The following is a 23,072-nucleotide window of genomic DNA, read 5'->3' on the forward strand; positions in this document are numbered from 1 at the left end:
GTTATGGCAATAACAGAGACCTGGCTCAAGGAAAGGCATGAATGGGTGTTAAATATTCCTGGGTACAAGTTGTTCAGGAAAGATAGGGCAGAAAGAAAAGGAGGAGGGGTGGCTGTATTACTTAAGGAGAGCATTGCAGTGCTAGAGAAAGAGTATGTCCCAGAGGGGTCAAGGTCAGAATCTATTTGGCTAGAGCTAAGGAACAAAAAGGGTGCAATTACATTGGTCAGTGTAGTCTATAGGCCACCAACTAGAGGAAAGGATGTAGTGGAACAAGTTTGCAGAAAAATTACAGAAAGGTGCAAACATTACAGAGTAGTTATAATGGGGGACTTTAACTACCCTAATATAGACTGGGCTGGTGACAGGGTAAAGGGCAGAGAAGGGTAAGAGTTCCTAAAGCATATTCAGGAGAATTTTCTACAGCAAAGTGTGTCCAGTCCAATAAGAAAGAAGGCACTCCTGGATCTGATTCTTGGAAATGAGGTGGCCAAGTAGATCAAGTGTCAGTGGGGGAACATTTGAAAGAGAGTGATCATTGCATCATAAGGTTTAGGATGACGGTAGAAAAGGACAATGGGCAATCCAGAGCAAGAATAAATCAACTGGGGGACAGCCAATTTAATGAGGCAAGAACGGAGTTGGGCCGGATATACTGGAACCAAAAGTTGGTGGGGAAAACCGTAGCTGAACAATGAGCTACCTTCAAGAAATGGTTTGGGCACAGTCAAGGCATATTCCCTCAAAAGGGAAAAGTGGGGCAAACAAATCCAGTGCTCCCTGGATGACAAAGGAGATAGAAATTAAGATAAAGAAGGAAAAGTATGCTTGTGACAGGTGTCAGGTGGAAAATACAATTGAGAACCAAGCTGAATACAGAAGGTTCAGAGGAGAGGAGAAGCAGTAAATAAGGGAAGCAAAGAGGAATTATGAGAAAAAACTGGGAGCTAACAAACAGGAATCCCAAAGTCTTTTTTAGGCATATAAATAGTTAAAAGGGTAGCAAAAAGAAAAGTATGGCTGATTAGGGACCAAGTGGAGGCAGGAGACATGACTGAGGTGTTAAATGGATACTTGGCATCTGACTTTACCAAGGAAGTAGATGTGACCCGGGCCATGATGATAGAGGAGCCCTCAGTCACTTGAGGAGTTCAAAATTGATAAGGAGGTGGTATTGGATAAACTGTTGATACTTAGAAGTTGATAAGGCACTGGGACCAGATGTGATTCATCCAAGGATATCAAAGGAAGTGAATAGAAATTGAAAGGGCACTGGCCCCTTTCTTTCAGTCTTCCTTAGACTCAGGGGAGGTGCCACAGGGCTGGAGAATTGCAAACATTACACCCTTGTTCAAAAATGTTTGTAAGGATAGGCCCAGCAATTACAGACCAGTTAGTTTAACTTTAGTGGTGGAGATGCTTCTAGAAACAATTATTTGGGATAGAATTAATAGTCACTTGGAAAAATGTGGGTTGATTAGGAAGAGCCAGCAAGGATTTCTAATGGGGAAATCATGTTTAACTGGAGATCTTTGAAGAGGTAACAGAGAGGGTTGATGAGGATAATGCTGTTGATGTGGTGCACATGGAGTTCCAAAAGACATTCGATGCAGTGCCGCACAACAAACTTGAGAAAAGTTATAGCTCATGGAATAAAAGGGACAGTAGCAACGTGGACACAAAATTGGCTGAGTAATAGGAAACAGTAAGCAATAGTTAATTGGGCTGGAGGAAGGCTTGTGGTGTAGTTCGCCAGCGGTCGGTATTGAGACCATTGCTTTTCCTGATATATATTAATGACCTAGATCTTGGTGTGCAGGGGACAATTTCGAAGTTTGTGGATGATACAAACATGGAAGCATTGTGAACTGTGAGGAGGACGGTGTAGAACTTCAAAAGGACATAGACAAGTTGGTGGAGTGGGCAGATAGGTAGCAGATGAAGTTCAATGCAAAGAAGTGTGAAGTGAATCACTTTGGTAGGAAGAACATGGAGAGTCAATATAAAATAAGGAATAGAATTCTCAAGGCGGTGCAGGAGCAGAGGGACCTAGGTGTATGTACATAAGTCATTGAAGGCAGCAGGAGAGGTGGAGAGAGAAGTTAATAAAACATAAATATCGTAGACTTTGTTAATCGGGGCAGAGGGTACAAGAGCAAGGAGGTTATGTTGAACTTGTATAGGACTCTAATTAAACCTCAGCTGGAGTATTGTGTATAGTTCTGGGCGCCTCTAGGAAGGATGTGAACGCATTGGAGAGTGGAGAGGTGGTTTGCAAAAATGGGTCCAGGGATGAGAAACTTCAGTTATGAAGATAAATTGGAGAAGTTGAGACTGTTCTCCTGGGAGAGGAGAAGGCTAAGAGGAGATTTGATAGAGGTGTTCAATATCATGAGGGGGTTGGACAGAGCAGATGGGGAGAAAATGTTCCTGCTTGTAAAAGGATTGCGAACAAGAGGACACAGATTTAAAGTGATTTACAAAAGAAGCAACAGTAATGAGAGAAAAAACTTTTTCATGCAGCTAGTGATTTGGGTCTGGAATGCACTGAGTGCAAGTGTGGTGGAGGCAGGTTCAATAAGAGGGCATTAAATGATTATTTAAATAGGATCAACATGCAGGGTTACAGGGAAAAGTAAGAATGGCACTGGGTCATCATAACGCTCATTCGGAGAGCCGGTGCAGACATGATGGGCTGAATGGCCTTCTTCTGCAGCATAACAGTTCTATGATTCTGTGACACGATGACCTGTAGAAAAGCTGATATCAGAAAGGTTTGTATTATGATCCCAACTTCTGAGAACGGGTATAAAATTCTCTGATCAAAATCAAATTTATACTGAACTTCTCATTTGCCATCAAGTTTAGTATTTGACCAAAAATAAGGTAAAGGAATTTCAGCCTCATTACAGAGACAGCTGTCCAATTTTAAAATAGATCATTAAAACATTCAATATAACGACACTTCTTAAAAATTAATTTATGGGATGCAGGCTTTGCTGGCTGGGCCAGCATTTATTGCCTATCCTTAGTTGCTCAAGAAGGTGGCGATGAGCTGCGTTTGTGAACTGCTGCAGTTCATATGGTGTAGGTACACCCACAGCGCTGTTAAGGAGGAAGGGAGTTCCAGGACTTTGACCCAGCAATAGTGAAGGAACGGCAATATATTTCCAAGCCAGGATGGTGAGTGGCTTGGAGGGGAACCTGAGGGTGGTGGTGTTCCCATCTATCTGCTGCCCTTGTCCTTCTAGATGGTAATGGTCGTGGGTTTGGAAGGTGCTGTTGAAGCAACCTTGGTGAATTTCTGCAGTGCATCTTGTAGATGGTACACACGGCTCCTAATGTGCGTCAGTGGTGGAGGAGTGAATGCTTGTGGATGCACGTGCCAATCAAGCGGGCTTGCTTTGTCCTGGACGGTGTCGAGGTTCTTGAGGATTGTGGGAGCTGCACTCATCCAGGCAAGTGGGGAGTATTCCATCACATTCCTGACTTGTGCCTTGCAGATGGTGAACAGGCTTTGGAAAGTCAGGTGGTGAGTTACACGTCGCAATGACCTGCTCTTGTAGTCACATAATTTATATGGCAAGTCCAGTTCAGGTTCTCAATGATAACTCCCAGGTTATTGGCAGTGGGGGATTCAGTGATGGTAATGCCATTGAACATCAAGAGGCGATGGTTGGATTCTCACTTGGAAATGGTCCTTGTCAGGCACTTGTGTGATATGAATGTTACTTGCCACTTGTCAGCCCAAGCCTGGACATTGTCCAGGTCTTGCTGCATTTAGACATGGACTGCTTCAGGATCTGAGTTGTGGCGAATGGGGAACATTGTGCAATCATCAGCGAACATCCCCACTTCTGACCTTATAACGGAAGGAAGGTCATTGATGAAGCAGCTGAAGATGGTTGGGACACTATTCTGAGGACCTCCTGCAGTGGTGTCCTAGAGCTGAGATGACTTACCAACAACCACAACCATCTTCCTTTGTGCTAGGTATGACTCCAACCAATGGAGACATTTCCCCCTGATTCCCATTGACTCGAGTTTTGCTAGGGCTCCTTGATGCCACACTTGGTCAAATGCAGCCTTGATGTCAAGGGCTGTAGCTCTCACTTCACCTCGGGAATTCAGATCAGTTGTCCCTGTTTGAACCAAGGCTGTAATGAGGTCAGGAGCTGAGTGGCCCTGGCGGAACACAAACTGAGCATCAGTGAGCACGTTATTGCTAAGCAAATGCCACTTGATAGCACTGTTGATGACCTCTTCCATTACTTTACTGATGATCGAGAGGAGACTGATGGGGTGGTAATTGGCCAGGTTGGATTTGTCCTGCCTTTTGTGGACAGGACATAACTGGGCAATTTTCCACAGCCGGGTAGATGCCAGTGTTGTAGCTGTACTGGAAAAGCTTGGCTAGGGGTATGTCAAGTTCTGGAGCACGAGCCTTCAGTACTATTACCAGAATATTGTCAGGGCCCATAGCCTTTGCACTATCCAGTGCCTTCAGCCATTTTTTGACATCCCGTGGAGTGAATCGAATTGGCTGAAGGCTGGCATCTGTGATGCTGGGGACCTCAGAAGGAGGCTGAGATGGATCATCCACTTGGTACTCCTGGCTGACGATTCTTGGAAATGCTTCAGCCTTATCTTTTGCACTGATGTGCTGGGCTCCATCGAGGATGGGGATATTTGTGGAGTCTCCTCTTCCAGTGAGTTGTTTAATTATCCACCACCATTCATGACTGGACGTGCCAGGGCTGCAAAGCTTATCTGATCTATTGGTTGTGGGATCGTTTAGCACTGTCTATCACTTGCTGCTTATGCTGTCTGGCATGCACCTCGTCCTGTTATAGATTCACCAAGTTGACACCTCATTTTTAGGTGTGCATGGTGCTGCTCCTGGCATGCCCTCCTGCACTCTTCATTGAACCAGGGTTGATCCCCATGGCTTGATGGTAATGATAAAGTGGGGGATATGCCAAGCCAGAGATTACAGATTGTGTACGAGTACAGATCTGCTGCTGATGACCCCACAGAACCTCATGGATGCCCAGTCTAGAGTTGCTAGATCTGTTCGAAATCTATCCCATTTAACACAGTGATAGTGTCACACAACACAATGGAGGTTGTCCTCAATGTGAAGGCGGGGTTTCATCTCCACAATGACTGTCCGGTGGTCACTCCTACCGACACTCTGTCATGCACAGGTGAATCTGTGGCAGGCAGGTTGGCGAGGCTGAGGTCAAGTATGTTTTTTCCCTCTTATTGGTTCCTCACCACTTGCCCCAGACCCAATCTAGCAGCTATGTCATTTAGGATGCCACCAGCTCGATCAGTAGTGGTGCTACTGAGCCACTCTTGGTGGTGGGTATTGAAGTCCCCAACAGAGAGTACATTCTGCACCTTTGCCACCCTCAGTGCTTCCTCCAAGTGGTGTTCAACATGGAGGAGCACTAATTCATCAGCTGAGGGAGGGCGGTACATGGCAATCAGCAGGAGGTTTCTGTGTCCATGTTTGACCTGATGGCATGAGACTTCATGGGGTCCAGAGCTGATGTTGAGGACTCCCAGGGCAACTCCCTCCCAATTGTATACCTCTGTGCTGCCACCTCTGCTGGGTCTGTCCTGCTGGTGGGACAGGCTTTTTCCAGGGATGGCGATGGTGGTGTCTGGGACATTGTCTGTAAGATATGATTCTGTGAGGAAGACTATGTAAAGCTGTTGCTTGACTAGTCTGAGACAGCTCTCCCAATTTTGGCACTAGCCCCCCAGATGTTAGTAAGGCAGACTTTGCAGGATCGACAGGGTTGAGATTGCCATTGTCGTTTCCGGTATCTAGGTCAATGCCAGGTAGTCCGTCCGCTTTCATTCCTTTTTTGTGACTTTGTAGCGGTTTGATACAACTGAGTGGCTTGCTAGGCCGTTCAGAGGGCATTTGAGAGTCTACTACATTGCTTTGGGTCTGGAGTCACACGTAAGCCAGACTAGGTAAGGACAGCAGATTTCCTTCCCAGAGGGAAGTCCCATGGTGCGTTTATCCATTGAACCATGGGACTGCCCAAATCTAGAATTCTGGTTTCAACATTATAATCTAAAAGGAGCATTAAGTCTATAATTTTCAAATAAAATAAGACTTTAGGCAAATAAGGTTGCAAGAGGCTAAGCAATTTGATTATTCCCAAATAGGAAGATTTTCTGGTTTTTGATCTTGAAATTTCAGAATGAAGTTGCATTAAGGATCTGTTATCAGAGGTATCTAAGCCATTGGATTTGTCACACGACACTGCAACTGAGACCATTTCCTGCAATCCCAGTAACACTATTGCGGTTGACAAGCAGACCACAAGGAAGGCAATCTTAGTGGATTTAGAAGATGATTTCCAAAGTTCTTGTTTAAACATAAATATCACATGATTTTTTTTCAAAAATTGGCACTGAGGTCAAGTCGTCATGATTATAACATAACATATTGTGTGCAAGAAAATAAATACAAAATTGCATGATACAGGAAAATCCTGATGAGTTGAATCCTAACAGGCCCACCCACAAATTTCTGTTAAGCAGAGCTTTGCGATAGCCAAGGAACCACCATTCCCAAGTGAATGTATTTCTATGTAACCTGATATGCCTACAAATGTGGTCTAAAATCAAAAACGATAGATTCAAATGCCAAATGAAAACACAGTAAAGCAGTAAATCTGCAAAAATGTCTTTATTCAATTTGTTCACACCTTACAATAGCCTGACCTTGTAAAAGGCCGGAGTTTAGCATTGAAAAATGTTGGGAGTTAGCTCCAGAAATACTCCGTAATGTCTCTCTGCTTAATGTGCTGTCTTCAGACATGTGCAATACAGTCCACCATGCTGTTAATACAGTCAAATAAGTTTTCATGCTGTAGTACAAAATCCCAAAGCATCTCCATGGCCTTTTTGGCATTGGCTAGAGAAACAGGTGGGCCGGCACTCATTGGACTTTCAGGGTCATAGGGCTCCTCCGGGCTGAAGAACAAACTGCACATCTACAACTGCATCATGTCAGCTCCGTCTTGTATTGCCTACTTCCGCGCAAGTTTCCATGATTGTCTCTGTTGGAATTTCCATGCCAGCCTCCCGCAGGCTAGCGAAAAGTGCCTTGTCATTGGTTGGTTGGTCTCACCCTACTGCTCATCTTCAATGTCCTGTGCAGGTGTAGCCTGTTTGAACCCAGTGTGATGGAAACAGTTAGAAATTTTGGCTTCCATTACCATCTTCCATGCCTTCTTCATCAAGAAGTTGGCCTCTAGAACAGTTGGATTGTACTTCTGCTTATCAATGGCCTTGATAACCTGAGAGATCAACTGCCGTCAGTTGTAGTTTTCAGGTTCCTAATCACCTCTGATCCACTAGCTGGTGCTTGGCCGTGTTGGTGTTGGGAGGCAGGAACATCAGCTTGACACTTAAGGCCAGCAATGTCAGGGTGGGCGGGACAGTCTGTAAATATGACAATCTTCCTTTTCTTTCGCTGATACGTTTTATCCACTTTCCTGATCCACACCTCAAGAATGCTGGAAGTCACTCAGGTGGTTTTGTTAGCCTCATATTGTGTACTGTGTCTTGACATTCACGTAGCAATGGGGCTTCTTGGACTTTCAAGAAGGGGCAGCTTTTTGGTACCATCCATGTTGGCGCAGACCATAGCAGTAACACGTTCCTTTTTTCACTTTCCACTATTACATGTTTCACCCTTAAACAAAGAGCAGTCTGCAAAAGACGGTAATACAATCCGGCTTTATCTGCAGTAAAAAATATCCCTTGGCGAGACCATCTTGGAATCAATCATCCAACATTGCTGCCATAACTGCAGCCCCCTCATCGCTTATCATGCAGATGACAATGCCGTGCCTTGACTTGAATCGGTCCAGCCATCTGTTGCTGGAGGTGAACTCCATGAATTCCAGCTTCTTTGTCAGGGTCGCTCCCCATTCTTACAGGATTGGACCAGAGATGGAAACATTTTCTGCTTGGGCTGCCTTGAACCTTGAAGCAGAGCTTCTTCAACATCGGAATAGGCAGCCATTCTCATCCTCTTCCTTGTTAAAGAGGATGCCTGCTTGCTGGACTGTTTGAAGGTGTTTGCCTTGTGTTTTATAATGGACAAACTCGATGGTGGAATCTCCTACTCCTTTGCGATGTCCACTTTTAACTTCACCTTCTCTCCAATCAATAATACTTTTAATTTTCACACAGGTTTAGCTACATTCGCAGGTTTTGCATGTCCTTTCATAAAACCTCTATACCGAATGATGACTATCCCAGCATTTCATGATTTTGTTCTTATATGGTCTAACACCACTCTAATCGGTTGGCATGGGCATTGACAAGCTTAGATAAATTTGACTAATCCAGAGTTACCAGTGCGACATTTCAGCTGATCACAGGCATCATACTATGAGATTTGCTGTTCTGCCAGCAGGAATGGCTGACGACTATGTCAACCAGAATTTCATATCGTCCTAGTTTGACTCGTTGCAATTTCACGTGTATCTGAAATGTTCTGTTTCACCTTGCATAAGAGCAAAAGGGCATGTAGAATATTACAATGACAAGGAAGTTATTTGCAATAGATTGCCATCAGATTTCCCCATACTGCTCTCTCTATTTATAGAAGTTATAACTAGATATCAATCTATTTAGAGAAGGTAATATTTTTGCAGACACAAACACAGGCAAGGAATTAAATTGTGTGTAACCAGCAGTTGTACTGGTGCCTTAATGCTATACATGTACATCAACCAAAACAAAAAAATCCCAAGGTAAGAGTAGAAGCCTGTTATACAATTGCACTTGGAGTTTCAAACTGGTCAAATTGATTTTTATATTCTCAACAATATAATATAGGATGTTACAGCAGTGATATTTTAAAATAATCACAATATCCACATTGTGCATTCATGACAGAGTCTCTACATCTAGAACTCTCAATTTCAGCTGTTCTGCTGAGGAAAAGCAGAGTTAAAGAGATGGAATTATGGACTGTCTACAGGTACAACACAACACAAAAAAGATTAGTGACCTTATATTCATACACTTCCTAGAGAACAACTGCAATGGGTGAATGATCAAGTTGCTTGCCTTTACTCTTTGTGGAGTTGGCAAGTGTCATAAGGTGGCCCAGATATGATTATAAAGGTTTTTTCCGTGATTGTAATACATTGAAGTTAGGACAGCAACTAGAAAGAAAAGATTTGCATTTAAAAAAACACACTTTTTCAAACATGGCAAGGTAAAGTGCTTCATATACAATGAACTGCTTTGAAATGCAGTGAGGATTTTTTGAATGCAGGCAGCCATTTTTGCACACAGCAGGGTCTCACAAACAGCAATGCGAACAATGTCTAGAAGGCTTTTTTAGATGGCATTGGTTGATGGAAGAATAAAGGCATGAATAACAGGAGAACAGTCCATTTAACAAATAAAGCATGTATTGCTTTGTAAGAAATTCTGCTACCAGCAAGTTTTTTTTGGATAGAAGACTACGAAAGAATGGAAATAACAGTCTATTTTTACACTGGCACTTGTTTAGCTCAGATTTCAATATAATGGCATCTATGACCCAGCTCCCTGCATTTATGTTGCTAGAAACAGTCACTTGGACTCAGCAGCAAAATTCTAAGTTCAGGTTTGCCGAGGGTCTCAGTTCACTGGTGGGATAAGGAAGTTAGATTTAGTATCGTAAAATCAAGAAACTCCCAGAATGCAAACAAAACAAGCACAATTAAAAAACCTGCTTTCCATGTGCCACGTGCACTTGCCAAGGTTGTCTTCTAGTAAGCATATATGGCATCTTGAACTATGTATCCTTCTCCAAGGAATATGCAGGGTGGTCTTGGCTGCCAACAATTCTGGTTCTCATGATAGAGAGAAATCTAAACTAGTTAACATCTATCTCACACTTCTCAGTCTTCATTTCTCAAGTAGCACACAATCCAGACCAAGAACTGATGAGTCACCAATTTGAGGTATCTAACCAGAAGCAGGCAGTTTTCAAATAGGAACTGAAAACATAGACTCTTATGATTAAGCAAGTGTTCTTTCAGTTGGTGCAGCACCAATTATGATGCACATTGTAGCATTACATGGTTCTTTCCAGGCTCAAATGATCGCTGTGATATAAGCAAATGCAAGTCATCAGACAGTTATTCAAAGCAAAGTAAGGATATATAAACAGAAAATGCTGGAAATACTTAGCAGGTCAAGCAGCATCTGTAGATATTTCAGGTCAATAATCTCCCAACAAAATATTACCCTGAAACATTGACGCTTGCTCATTTAAAAAAAAAATGTCAATTCCTGAAGATTTCAAATCGATTACAGTTCTAAAAGTTTTAAAAGTTATGGATAGGACAAGACAATAAGAACTTATAATATACTTCAGTTCCTAAGAATGCATCTGCCACTTGCAGTAAAGCTGATTATATGGTATTCTAAATTGTACATGTACACTTACAACCTGGAAAACATAAATTTATAGCTTTCAAACTCTCCTGCCCTAAATCTTTATTGAACATTGCCATTCAAGTTTGTATCTTATAACATCATTTAACCTTTTCTTCCACCACCCACAGCAACTCTCCCAATGAAGATAGACATTAGACTAGACACCCACTGGTAAATAAAATGCACAGCATTAAGTAACTGAAAGATATATTAATTGTACTGGGTCAAAATGCCTCATATTTAACCAGTTTAAAACATTTTGAAGACTTAAAAAGCTAAGATGGTTGATTTATTCCAAAATTTCAATTCCCCATTAAACTTTCAAAATTGGACATCACAATGACATCCCACAGTATCAGAACAATATGAATTAGTATTACGTCTGGAGTTAAATGATACACAAGCAATACCGCGAACATATTGCAAGTCACAGCAAATGTTAAATCCACAGTCTCAAACCTTTCACTTCAGTAGACTGAGGGGGCAACTCTTACCTTTGTCTGCAACAACAAGTGTGCTGCTGAAATACTGCTCTTCCATCTGCCATACTGTGTCATTTGATTTGTTGGTAACACCACATGATCCAATGCAGTTCACTTTTAAAGCTAGTAGAGAGAAAAATGGGAACATGTTAATAAAAGTTAAAAGTATGAGACTCCAGACCCAGGAAATAACTGAATATGAATTGAGTTATAACAGAAGAAACAAGCATTATTATGCATACAATAATAGAATCTGGCTGTGTTGGAACCATGAAGTCAGAAGATTGCTTCCGTCAGCTGCTGGTCTGAAAGCGCTAAAGCTTGTTTAGGTCTAACTCCGGCTTTGGGAGAGTAAGATTCAACACCAGAAAACTTCTCGGTGCCAATTTCCCCATTGTAACTCTAGCTATGTACTGCCAATTTCTTTTTGGCAATCAATATAAAGAGCTCCTGACTTGCTTACCTTACAATTCCTTGTCCAACAAACTTGCACTCTAAATTAGCTCCTGGGCAAAAAGACATGAAACTCACCTTTATATTACAATACTAGTGTGACATCAGCAGCAGGGGGAGTTCTTAGCCACCACTAGCACTGAAACGTAGGCCAAACCCGCATTTAGCAAGTGTAGTTCGCTTTCCTGTTTCAAAAACCTGCCTTGCTAAATACCGTAGAGCTTGAGAATTACATGAAACCATTCATTCCCACCCAAAAACAATGAACTTTTTCGGAGAAGCACTTCTGCAGTTTTACTCAAGTCATAATTACACAGATGACCACCATTCGGCCTATCAAGTCCAAGCCTGCTCTCTAGAGAAATCCAGTCAGTTCCATTTCCCCGCTCTACCCACAGGCCTACAGGTCTATTTCCCTCAGGTGTTCATCCAATTTCTTTTTGAACTCACTGATCAACTCTGCTTCTACTTCATGGGCAGTGAGTTCCATCGGATGTGTAAAGAAGATACACAGTTGCTTTCCCTGCTTACATAGATCCCCTTTGAAAGATGTTGCCCAGTTTCCATCTCTCACTTTCAGCAACCTGCAGGGAAAAATATCATGGATGCTTGGGTTTAAAATCATTGCAAGAATTGCAACAAATGTCTTTAGATTGTCTCTAACTGAAAAAACTTGTTTGATCAGAACATACTTTAATCTTGAACGTGCATTCAGCTATGATCAGAAAACATGTCTTTACAAGAACTGCCTTGAAGCACAGATGGGACTTTGAATTTGTTTTTCAAAAGCCCCTTCCTGAAATTTCACCAAGTGAAACCTACGCCATGCAATGAGGAAGTTATATGTTATTGTATGGATGAGTTGCTCCAAACACAGTTGTCATTTCTGGTAACCTGTGGTGTAAATCAAATCATAGAAGTGAATCCTGTAGCACCTTTGATGTTGTAAACAACCCTTGCATTTGGAAATATACATTTCCATTAAAACAAAACCCTCAGCAGGTCGGTGCCTTGTTTAAATTGCAACCCTTGAAGCAGAATGAGCACTGTGTTATTTCAGCAAAGATGGCACCCTTTCAAATGCACATGAAAAATTAATCTGATTAAGATTTGTTTAAAAGCTATATTCAATCTAATTCAAATCTCAGTTACTGGAGTTCACTTAATTGATGATCCAGGTCTTAGCAAAAACGTGGGGCCAGCTGTTATAAATTGGCAGTCCACAAAATGGAGATTCCTGTGAACATAGTGGTTACTCTGAGAACTACAACAAATGCCAGTATTTCTAACGTAAGAGTGCAACACTCTATGTTTCTTGGCATCAATCTATTGCCTGTATTGTGGTAAAACTGTTTGCCAGTTCTATGAAAGATTTTCATCAGCAGGAAAGATAGCTTATCAAAAAAAACCAAATGCAACAACCTCAAATCCTCCCCTAGCAAGCTATTTTGAGAGGAAAGTGGTAGAATTTCCCAGTATCTTTGCTACGACCACGTGGCGGGGGGAGCGACTCCTCTAATTTACCACTCCAGGTCTGGCTGCAACAGGATTTTGATGTGAATTTAGCGAGGATATGCTTTGCTAATACTGCAAGAGTCCCATTATGTATGCTTTCAGATTGTAAAGAATTAATCAGACAGAATTTTGAGTTTAAAGAATAGGATAAATTTATCGACCCTGCTTTCTGAATTAATGTGAACAGGAGTAGACCACTTGACCCTTCAAGCCTCCTCCACCATTCACTAAGATCATGGCTGATCTGAATGTAACCTCCCGATAACCTTGCACCCCTTTGTTAATCAAGAATCTAGCTCTGCTTTAAAATATTCAAAGGCCCTGCTTCCACTGCCTTTTGAGGAAGAGTGGTCCAAAGACTGATGACCCTCAGGAAAAAATTCTCATCTGTCTGAAATGAGCGACCCCTTATTTTTAAACTGTGACGCCCAGTTCTAGCTTCTCCCACAAGAGGAAACATCCTCTCCACATCCACTCTGTCAAGACCCCTCAAGATGTCAAAGGTCTCGATCAAGTCACCTCTTTTTCAAACTCCAGTGGATAAAAGCCTAAGCCTGTCCAACCTTTCCTCATATGACAACTCACTATTCCTGGTATTGGCCTAGTAAACCTTCTCTGAACTGCTTCTAATGCATTTATATCTTTCCTTAAATAAGGAGACCAATACTGTACACAGTACTCAGATGTGGTCTCACGAGTGCCTTGCATAACGTCCCTATTTCTGTATTCAATTCCCCTCGGAATAATATGCTATTAGCTTTCTCAATTACTTGCTGTACTTACATACTACCCTTTTGTGATTCATGCACTAGGACACCCAGATCCCTCTGAATCTGAGTTCTATAATCTCTCACCATTTAGATAATATGCTTCTTTTTTTATTCTTCCTGCCAAAATTGACAATTTCACATTTGTGCACATTATACTCCATTTGCCAGATCTTTGCCCAGTCATCTAACCTATCAATGTCACTTTGTTAAAAAAAAGGTAAATCGTAATCCTCATTCACACATTGCACACATTCCCTGGGCACCAGGCACATACATGTACAGATGGAAGACTGCAAGGGTAGACGTAGAGATTTTTTTAAAAAACAGTTCATGAAGGTAAATAAAGAAATATATGGTTAACTGTCCTTTGGCTGGTCTCGATGTGGTGATTCCACATTGCAGTTGTTTTATTCAGTTGTCTTCCTGAGTGTAAAGAGACATGTTGAGAGTCGTCGGTCCTTTTCATCCCACTTGGGTGTGGTATGTAAGTTGCATATTTGGCTGGCTGGCAGTCTTTCCACTGTCTTAATGGGATTACAGTTTATTAAAAATCCAGCCAGAAAAAAAGGCATTAGAAATTGTATCTTCTTAAAAAAAGACACCCTCATAACATTCCAAAGAGGACAATTTAAAAAAATATAGCAACGCATCACTTAATTTAGTATATTTTATAAAACCAAATACATCACGTGCAAAACACAATGTGTCACAGGGAACTTCATTCCCTTTGAAAGCTGCATTTTTGATTTATAGCTTATAAGTCGCACTTCAAAGTGTGGTAGGGTTACCCTTAAGGGAACGCATTCAATTCATCTGGTCATCTGAGGGCATCAGGGGAAAAGAAAAATGTTTTATAATGGGTAGAGGGGGAACTTAAGAACTTGGTTATTCGGATTATCTCATGTCCAATATTAAGATGACTTTTAGCAAGAGGTCATCTTTTTTTGTTTGTTACTAAAGAGGAGGTACACTTTAAACTTTTGTACCACCTTTACTGCTGATCATCTGCTAGTTATGTACATTCTTAATTTGTGTTCATTCTGTTTTCTGCAATTTAGGTTACAAGAGGGTTCAGGATATAACCAGTCAGCAAAATACAATGCCAAGAGGTTCTATTCTACCCTGAGCTCACTAGATCATCAGATATTTGGTTAGAGAAAGGCATACTCTCGTTTGTAGGGAGTTACTACTGGCTTATGGAAAATCTTTGCAACTGGACATGAGAGAAATGGGAGTAAAACCCCCCATAAAATGGTATGATCTAGCAATTGATTAGTATCAAATTTGAAGTACATATAATATTGTGTGAGACAGCATGGAATCCTGCCACAGTGGATGCTCAAAGGCTCCAAAGGGCATTTACTGAAATAAAAGGTAAATAACCTTTTTCTTATGTAGTCCTGAGCAGCAGAGCAGCAGGTCACAGAGTGCTGATAGTAAGCTGCTTGCTTTGTCCTACTAAAATTGATGTGGTATGGGGAGAAAGCGGGAGCAGGCTATTGAGTTGGATGATCAGCCATGATCATAATGAATGGCTGAGCAGGCTCGAAGGGCCGAATGGCTGACTCCTAGTTTCTATGTTTCTAATTTATTTAAAAAGAGCAATAAGCTATTTAGACCTGAAATAAACACAATTTTGCAGTGTATATAATGTCTCTATTATTCTATTAAAAATTAAATCAAAACCTGGAAAAGTGACTGCATCATGGCTGCTTTGCAACTGTTGAAATACCAGAGCACTCTGGATCAAAATGGTTGAGATTCAGATCTAATTTTAACCTGTTGATAATGAAGTTGCTTAAGCTTGAGTAATAAATCACCCATGATAGAATAAAAAAAGTGTGTGAGTGCAAAAACAATCAATTATACATGTTTACAGCATAGAAAGAGACCATTCGTCCCATCATATCTGTGCCAGCTCTTTGCAATTCAAAAGTAATCCCATTGCTCTGTACTCTCTACAGCCGTGTCTACCTCTGCTTTAAATTTCATCCGTTACCCCTTTATACTATGAAAAAACAAAGCAGAAGCACCTCAAGATATGTTTTCCTGCAAACAACAATGGACAGGGCCAATGCAGACTAGTTTAGATTGTATTTTTCAATCAATACGAATCAATAAACTTATAAAGAATAAGGATGGCAAATGCACATTTGCTTTGTAATCAACACAATATCAATGATAATCACAGATGTACCAAACAGTGGCATATTCATACTAGATGGCTCAACAAGACTATTTTGTCTCTTAACTTTTTTCCCTTTTAAATTTACTTTTGCCTGATCCTTTCCTCACACTCATACAACTTTTCAGTTAAGTGGTTGAAGAGTTGAACCAACAATAAAGCCACAGCTTATGCCCCTATCAAGAGGTACAGGGGTCACTATCTGTGACACCCTTGCACCCATTGTACCTGACTAAGGAGAAAGAGCTACAAATCCACACTATTAAATTTCCATGGTGACACAGTCAAGATCAGAAGCTCGTGACTGAACCTTTGTAACAAGCTGCAATTTATATCAGAATAGAAATTAAGCTGCCAAAGAAGATGGCGTTGGCTGGGGAAGGGAAATTGTGCTGCCGCTGTTATATTAGCCAGCTGATTATCAAAAATAGCATCACAATGATAATATAAGAGTGCAGTCTGTCCTTACAATCAACATCCCAATTTTACTTCCTCACATATCCACCAAAGACAAGAATCTGGTTGCACTTGCATAATATTATAGCTGGGACCAATATGTATTGAATACAGTCCTCAACAATGCAGCTCATGTATTACCATTCCTTTCTTCAGCTGGTGAAAGGAACTGGAGTACTAAGTAAGCAGCCAGGTGGCAAGAATCAGGTCACTCGTACCTCAGCATAGACAAATTTTGCTTATATCATTGTCAAAAATTACAAGGACAGGTCCAGGCATAAACCATGCACCATTGTTTGAATGATGCTTAAATTTGGCATATTTCAGCAGCAAGTGTTATACCTTCAAAAGTACAAATGTATGTTCATGATGCCACGGAGCCGTCAATTCCCACCACACTGTTCGGAGTGTCGCTGTGCAAAGGGCAGGAACTCACTTAATAGAAAGGGTGGGAGACTGAAGAGAAAATCACCCCAAACCATTTTTCATACTATTCCATAGCTATGGCTTATCCTGCAGAATTCTGGAGCAGGGTCAGTAGTCACAGCTGTCCTTTGGCTCTGAAATCTAGGTTTAAATCCACCTCATACTGCTGCGACAGGAGGCACTTTCCCTTCTTCCCAGTGTGTAAGTGAAATGAGTTTGGACAGCTCTGACCCAGTTTTTAGTAGGTTTTGTACATAATTTATGAGTAAATTTACAGCCACACACTGAAAGGCCACCAGGAAAACAGAAATATCACAAGCTTAACTGTTTGTTGTTGAACAGGCCTGTTCCTGATTACATGTTAAAAATGGCACAAGAACGGTATTTCATTTTATTAAAAAGAGAGTGCTATGATTTCTTTGATTTTTTTCTCCTTTTCTAAAAAGATACAGTAGTAGTTCGTCCCCTCTAAGTGCAAAGACTAAATTTAGCAAAACACTAAAAAGCACAGGTTACTAGGCACGTTGTGAAAATATTGTCTTTAGATTTTGAACCCTCTTTCTACCAGAACAGTAGCTTAATTTTGGAACTTGGGCAATGGGGTTTCTTGAACTTGATGCTACAAACCAAAACATGAGACTATATTGGATCTCTGAGGATCTTCACAGAGGACTCAAAGTCCAATGGCAGCTAGGTAGGATGAGAATCAAAAACCAAATAAAAGAAAACAATGTATAAAAGATTCCCATGTAGAATGGAGCAAACAAAATAACGCTGTTACTTTTCAGGGCATTGGAGAGAAGTCACTCTTTGTTTGTGTTTCTATGTAGTTCTAAAGGAATTTAAACTGTCATTTCTTTTTTTGAAGTGATCATAGAAAATTGACTGTGGAAGTACTGTAAAATCTGGTGCTTAAGCAAACGTTTGAATTTAATTAGAAACTTATCAAACTACCCAAGAGATGTGTAAGTATTGAATTTTAAATTTAATGCATAATGTGAGATAACAGAAAATCTACAGTTCAAGTCTGGCATGAAAACAGGAGCAAATATCAAAGACATCTATAACATGAAAAGAAAGCATTGATTCTCGAGTGAAAACCGAGTCATATTAAGTCATGTTCAGGCACCTACACTAGAGCCAAAAAAGGACACCTGCAAAACGATGTTATATTACTACAGTTGAGTGGGGAAATAGTTGTTAATTGCACCCACTGGACAGAAACAGCAGAAAGAATGGTTTGAGATGAATGAAAAGTAAATTTTCCTGACAGTTTGCACTTTCAGCGTAAACGTCAGCTTTGGGCAGCTGTGGTGTTTGATATTTTCCTTTAAATAGATTGCTCAAGCAATGACCAACAATAATTAAACTAAAAAAAGGTTCACTGCTTAGCAGAGGTAATAATTTTGTAGCTGATGCAAGGGGTTATACAAAATTTAAGATTTCAGCTCATCCATCAGGCAAGTTATCACTGGAGAGAGGTGATATGATTGCCTTGTCCAGAACAGTGGAACCAGAGGATACAGCCTGTACTTGCATGGGAGGTGAAGGTGAATTTAAAACCAATCTGCTGTAGATACAATATTTCGATGTGCAGGTGGGCTAATCTATGGACAGGCTCCCTAGAGAGATTGTGGAATCAGTTAGCAATGATTCATTCACATGCAAATTAGGTGCATTTCTTCCAATAAACAACATTTTGGTATTCAATGCATAAGTAATTTGAGCCCTGATAGATGGATAAGTGCAGCATGCTTGCGAGAAACAGGTGATTTTAGTTCCCAAAGCTCTCCACCATTTAGGTTCTCCCCACATCATCTCTGGGTCTGTTGTAGGCTGATTACTGTAATTAGTCAACATCACCACTGTATTATCCAACTACCAGGATGGAAGAAGGCAAACTTTAGGGACTATGGTCTACTAATTCCTGTGCATCATCAAGAAAAACCCTGCTGTCACTAAATTCCAAACACCTCAGTTTTTCTAAGGTGCTGGAATCACAAGTCTCTCAAACCATAAAGTAAACTTGCTGATATAAAAACAAAAAAACTGCGGATGCTGGAAATCCAAAACAAAAACAGAATTACCTGGGAAAACTCAGCAGGTCTGGCAGCATCGGCGGAGAAGAAAAGAGTTGACGAGTAAACTTGCTCTTTTGCAGGAAATGAATGGGTATTTCTGGCTGTCGGCCTTAATCTCCTTGATTTGAATCAGGCCACAGCTGACTGTGCAAGAGCCACAAGTCAGGAGTAGGTGCCATAGGGCTTACCTGAATTAATCTCCCAGCATCACCAAAGTAATTCCTAATTTACAATTGTTGGTGCATTTTTGCACTATATGCAGTGGAGGAATGGAACACAATTTTTACCACAATTCCTTGATAACCGGCCCAAACCAGAAATAAAACTGGAATACCAGAAGTTAACAACTGAGAGTTGCCTTAGATGGCTAGGGAATCTAGAACACTGCGGCACAGTCTCAGGATAAGGAGCTGCTCATTTAGTATTGAAATGAGGTGAAATTTCTTCAAAGGGTTGAGAATCATCAGAGTTTTCTATGCCAAATGGCTCTGGAAGCTCCACCATTGAAAATATTTAAGATTAAAATAGACACTCAGGGAATCAAGGGTTATGTGGAGCAGATGGGAAAGTGAAGTTGTGGCCAAAGATCAGCCATGATTGCATTGAGTGGCAGCGCAGGCTTGAGAGGCAGTATGGTCTACTCCTGTTCCTATGTTCTTGTACTATAACTGTGAAATCAGAATCAAGGAAATTTTTGGGATCTCTATGCTTGCTGGTCATGGAGAGCTTTTAATTCAATATGTAGTTATATCACATATTCCCTGATTGCGTTAAGAGATTGAAGCCTAGGCAAGTAGTTGGAGACCCACTGCCTTATGATCTTATGCTGGCTGCACATGTTCACAAAACTTGGCAGACCCTCCAACCGGTTTGTTTGTGCACAGTTACCAAAGAAACAAAAGACTATCTTGGTTGACAAATGTTTATATTTGAGTGCTGGGGCAAGAAGATGTAAAGGCAGGGAAGAGGTATTGTTACAAGACCTGATTTACCTTATCGTCAGGTGGTGGTTGGGAGCTCCAAGTCCTGACAGGCCTCGGAGTTTCCATGTATGCGTGGAATGGAAGCAGGTTGCACATGTGCAGCCCAGCATTTCTCAGAGGACCTACATGAAGAAAAAAATAAGAAACAGTGCAAAAAATGGATCAGGTGACCCCAGGAGCGCACCGCCATAATCGAGAAGAGACCCAGACAGGGGACAGGGAGAGGTCCCAAAGAAGGGACAGGGAGCAGTCCCAGTTAAGAAGAAAGAGAAGAGCAAAGAAAGGGGCTCCAAGCAAAAAAAAAAGGGCTGCAGTTGGGAGACTATGTAACAAGGACTCAGGAGAAGCCAAGAGATCTAAGGAGGCAGCAGAGGTTGGTGACTCTGTGCTGCTGGGCGGTTGGGGCAAAGGTACCACTTTGGAGCAGTAGTATTCTACTTGGTGTGGCCTAAGAGCTGAAGCTGTGCTTGCGAGTTTGTGTTGGAGTGCATGGTCAAGAAATTAGGGGCACAGAATCTTGGGATACAAGATTAAAACCCTATGAGGTGGGCTGTCATTGAGGCCATCTGAGCTGTAGCTACTTTTGGAGAGAATTCCAAGGCAAGATCTTTGAAGATGAAGACTGGAATCCCTCATGAGAGAGGGACAGAGTTTCAATGAGATTAGTTGACTCAGTGTTTACTGACTTCTAGGTGAGTTTTGAAAAATTCTTGGAATCTGTCTTGGTCAGGCCTGCCATTTATGGTGCCATGTGATGTGTTTGACCAGTTTGCCTGTTAATTCGCATGTACCTCATAATAACTCTGAATGTTAAAGTAGAAGATAGATACTGTAAATTGTTTTATCTTTCTGCCCTTGTAGAGCAAAGTTTATTTCTGTTTGTTCAAAACCCGTGAAAGCTAGTGGCTCTATTCCCTTAGCAAATGTCTTGCATATCAAACTTTGTCTAAACAAAATGTTATCGGTTCCTAACAAGATTGTACCAAAACCTTAGAGGCCTGGTCCAGGATCATAACAGTACACATTAATGACCTTGCTTCCATAACTAACTCACTTTTCTTCCTGTACCACATTCTAATTCATTGTAAATTCTCACTCACTCCTTCCTTACAGTAACACATATTGTGTTATCACATCTCTTGCGTTTCAAATAGCCAGAACTTAAAGACAACTCTAATACATCATCAGGTGCTCACTTAGCCATTTATTATATTCACTCAATTATACTTTTTGTCTTGTCTGGCATTTCCCAAGCGTCAAACGTCTATTAATGAATCATGCCACATGAATGCAGCTCTTGGTTTAAGGTAGCCAAAGCTAACAATCAAGTCTCTGTTTAAGCCAACTCCATTTTGCTCCCAGTCACAGAACACGGGAAAGCACCTGACCTCCAAATGGAGCTTCCTCAAATCTTCATATCGAAAAATCAGTATTTCTGCTATATGAGGTTGGGCTGGAATATTGAATATGCTGATCTTTTTCACTGATGCAATGGTTTCAAATAAGAGCAATGCATCTGCACTGTACCTATTCAACTGGCTTGCCATAGTTCACATGTACAGTACTCAGCACCAAACTTCAACAATGCAAGCTTATACAGCAAATTTAACAGTGGCATGAGCCATTTCAGGAGAAATGAAGCTATTAAGCCTTTGACTGCTCTCCTAATTGTCCTACAAAAAGATGGGCTTTGGGATGGTTTTAAAGGCAGGGAGTGCTAGATTGGCACTGGGCTTTAGGAAAGGTTCGATACAGTAAAGCTCTAAAAAAAAAAAAAGAAAACCTTGCATTTACTCACAGAATGGTTACAGCAAAGGTGGCCGCCATTAAGTACATCATGTTTATGCCACCTCTCCGTAAGAGCAACTTATTTTGTCTCACTCCCCTGCTTTTGGCCCATTTTTAGGTTGGGGTGGGGTTGTTGTGGTGGATGATACACAGACGGCCAAAGTCGGAACTGGGAGTGGACACATGGCTGGGGACAGTTGCACAGGTAGAATGGGCGGGCATTATGGAGGATTTGAAGATACTGAATTTAATTTTAGATGGGAGAGAGAGTTTGTGTGGTTGTCTCTTATCTACATGCCCATTTCTCGGTTGTGCATAACATAATTCTACTGTTTTGAATTCAACCAAGTACACAAAATTCATGTGTTTCATTGCAAAGCAGTAAAGCAACACCCCTTCTGCTAACACTGCCAATACCCTTAATACAAAATCACATGCCCATTACTGTTAAATTTGCCCAAAGGCTATGACTTGACAGACTGACAAGTATTCACTGTGCACTTTGTAGTTTTCAGTTTCAGTGAACTAATGCCATTGTTTATTGCGTACTCCAAGTGCAACTCAAAATAGAGGAACCGAAAAGCAAGTCAACAGCTTCCTATGAAAGTCTCTCACTAAAACTCCAAACATACTCTGACTGCCCACTTAAATTGTTGTAGGTGTTACACTCAGTACTGTACTTCCTTTAATGCCAAATAAGAGAAGATTATTTGGCACACTGTTGATACTGAGTAGGCTGATACTCAATTCATTCCATGAAGTTTGAATGCACAAGCAATGGTTCAGAGGAAGAAATTGCTCATTAACAGGATTCAACATTTTTTTTCTCCTTGTTGAAGGAAGAACAGCGCCCATAAAAAGAATTATTAAGAGTAAATTGGCCATTTGGAAAACATTAAAGGCACTGTTTAATTTTGGTTTCCTTATTTAAACCTTAGATTTCAAATCTCTTAGCCAATAGACATTTGTGCCTCCTGCAAAAAGTCGCTACCATTCGACCTTATCAAAATAAAAACAATTTCAGAAGTAATGGCATAAAGGAACTTTCATAAAGGATAGGATGTTGTGAGTGAAATATTCGCCATTTGGACATGTATTTTTTTGTAAATCAGTATCTTAGAGCACACTTTCTAACCTCCATCATTAAATATAGCTTTTCTGAAGATATATATTCTTTTTTAAATGCTCTCCATGCTTAAACATTTGCTATTAGCTAATTGTGTTTTCCCGCCCAACTTCCTTCCCTCCCCACATTTTAGCTGTTATCTGTTTCTCAAAACCCCACGCTCATATTTCACCAACCTTAGCCATACACCAAAATTGCCCTCACCAAATCATAAATGACATCCTCGGACCATGCTGCATTCTCTCCCATCAACTCTGTCACCTTTAAAATGCTTGATTAACTACATCATTCTTCGCGAACATCTCTCCATCATCCAGTTCGTAGCATGGCA

At 41.0% G+C, this 23,072-nt stretch overlaps 1 protein-coding gene across 3 annotated transcripts in view; it reads right to left on the minus strand.

Annotated features, from left to right (window-relative positions):
* The window catches only part of LOC121280881 (arrestin domain-containing protein 1-like), a 67,541-nt gene that overhangs the window by 40,585 nt on the left and 3,884 nt on the right, over window positions 1–23,072 (minus strand). For all 3 annotated transcript variants that reach the window (XM_041193218.1, XM_041193216.1, XM_041193217.1), the window contains exon 2: window positions 10,971–11,081. In XM_041193218.1, coding sequence (XP_041049152.1) covers window positions 10,971–11,081 — 111 coding nt within the window. The remainder of the gene's footprint in view (window positions 1–10,970; window positions 11,082–23,072) is intronic.

The sequence above is a fragment of the Carcharodon carcharias genome, chromosome 8 (assembly GCF_017639515.1).
Source record: "Carcharodon carcharias isolate sCarCar2 chromosome 8, sCarCar2.pri, whole genome shotgun sequence".
Lineage (NCBI taxonomy): Eukaryota > Metazoa > Chordata > Chondrichthyes > Lamniformes > Lamnidae > Carcharodon > Carcharodon carcharias.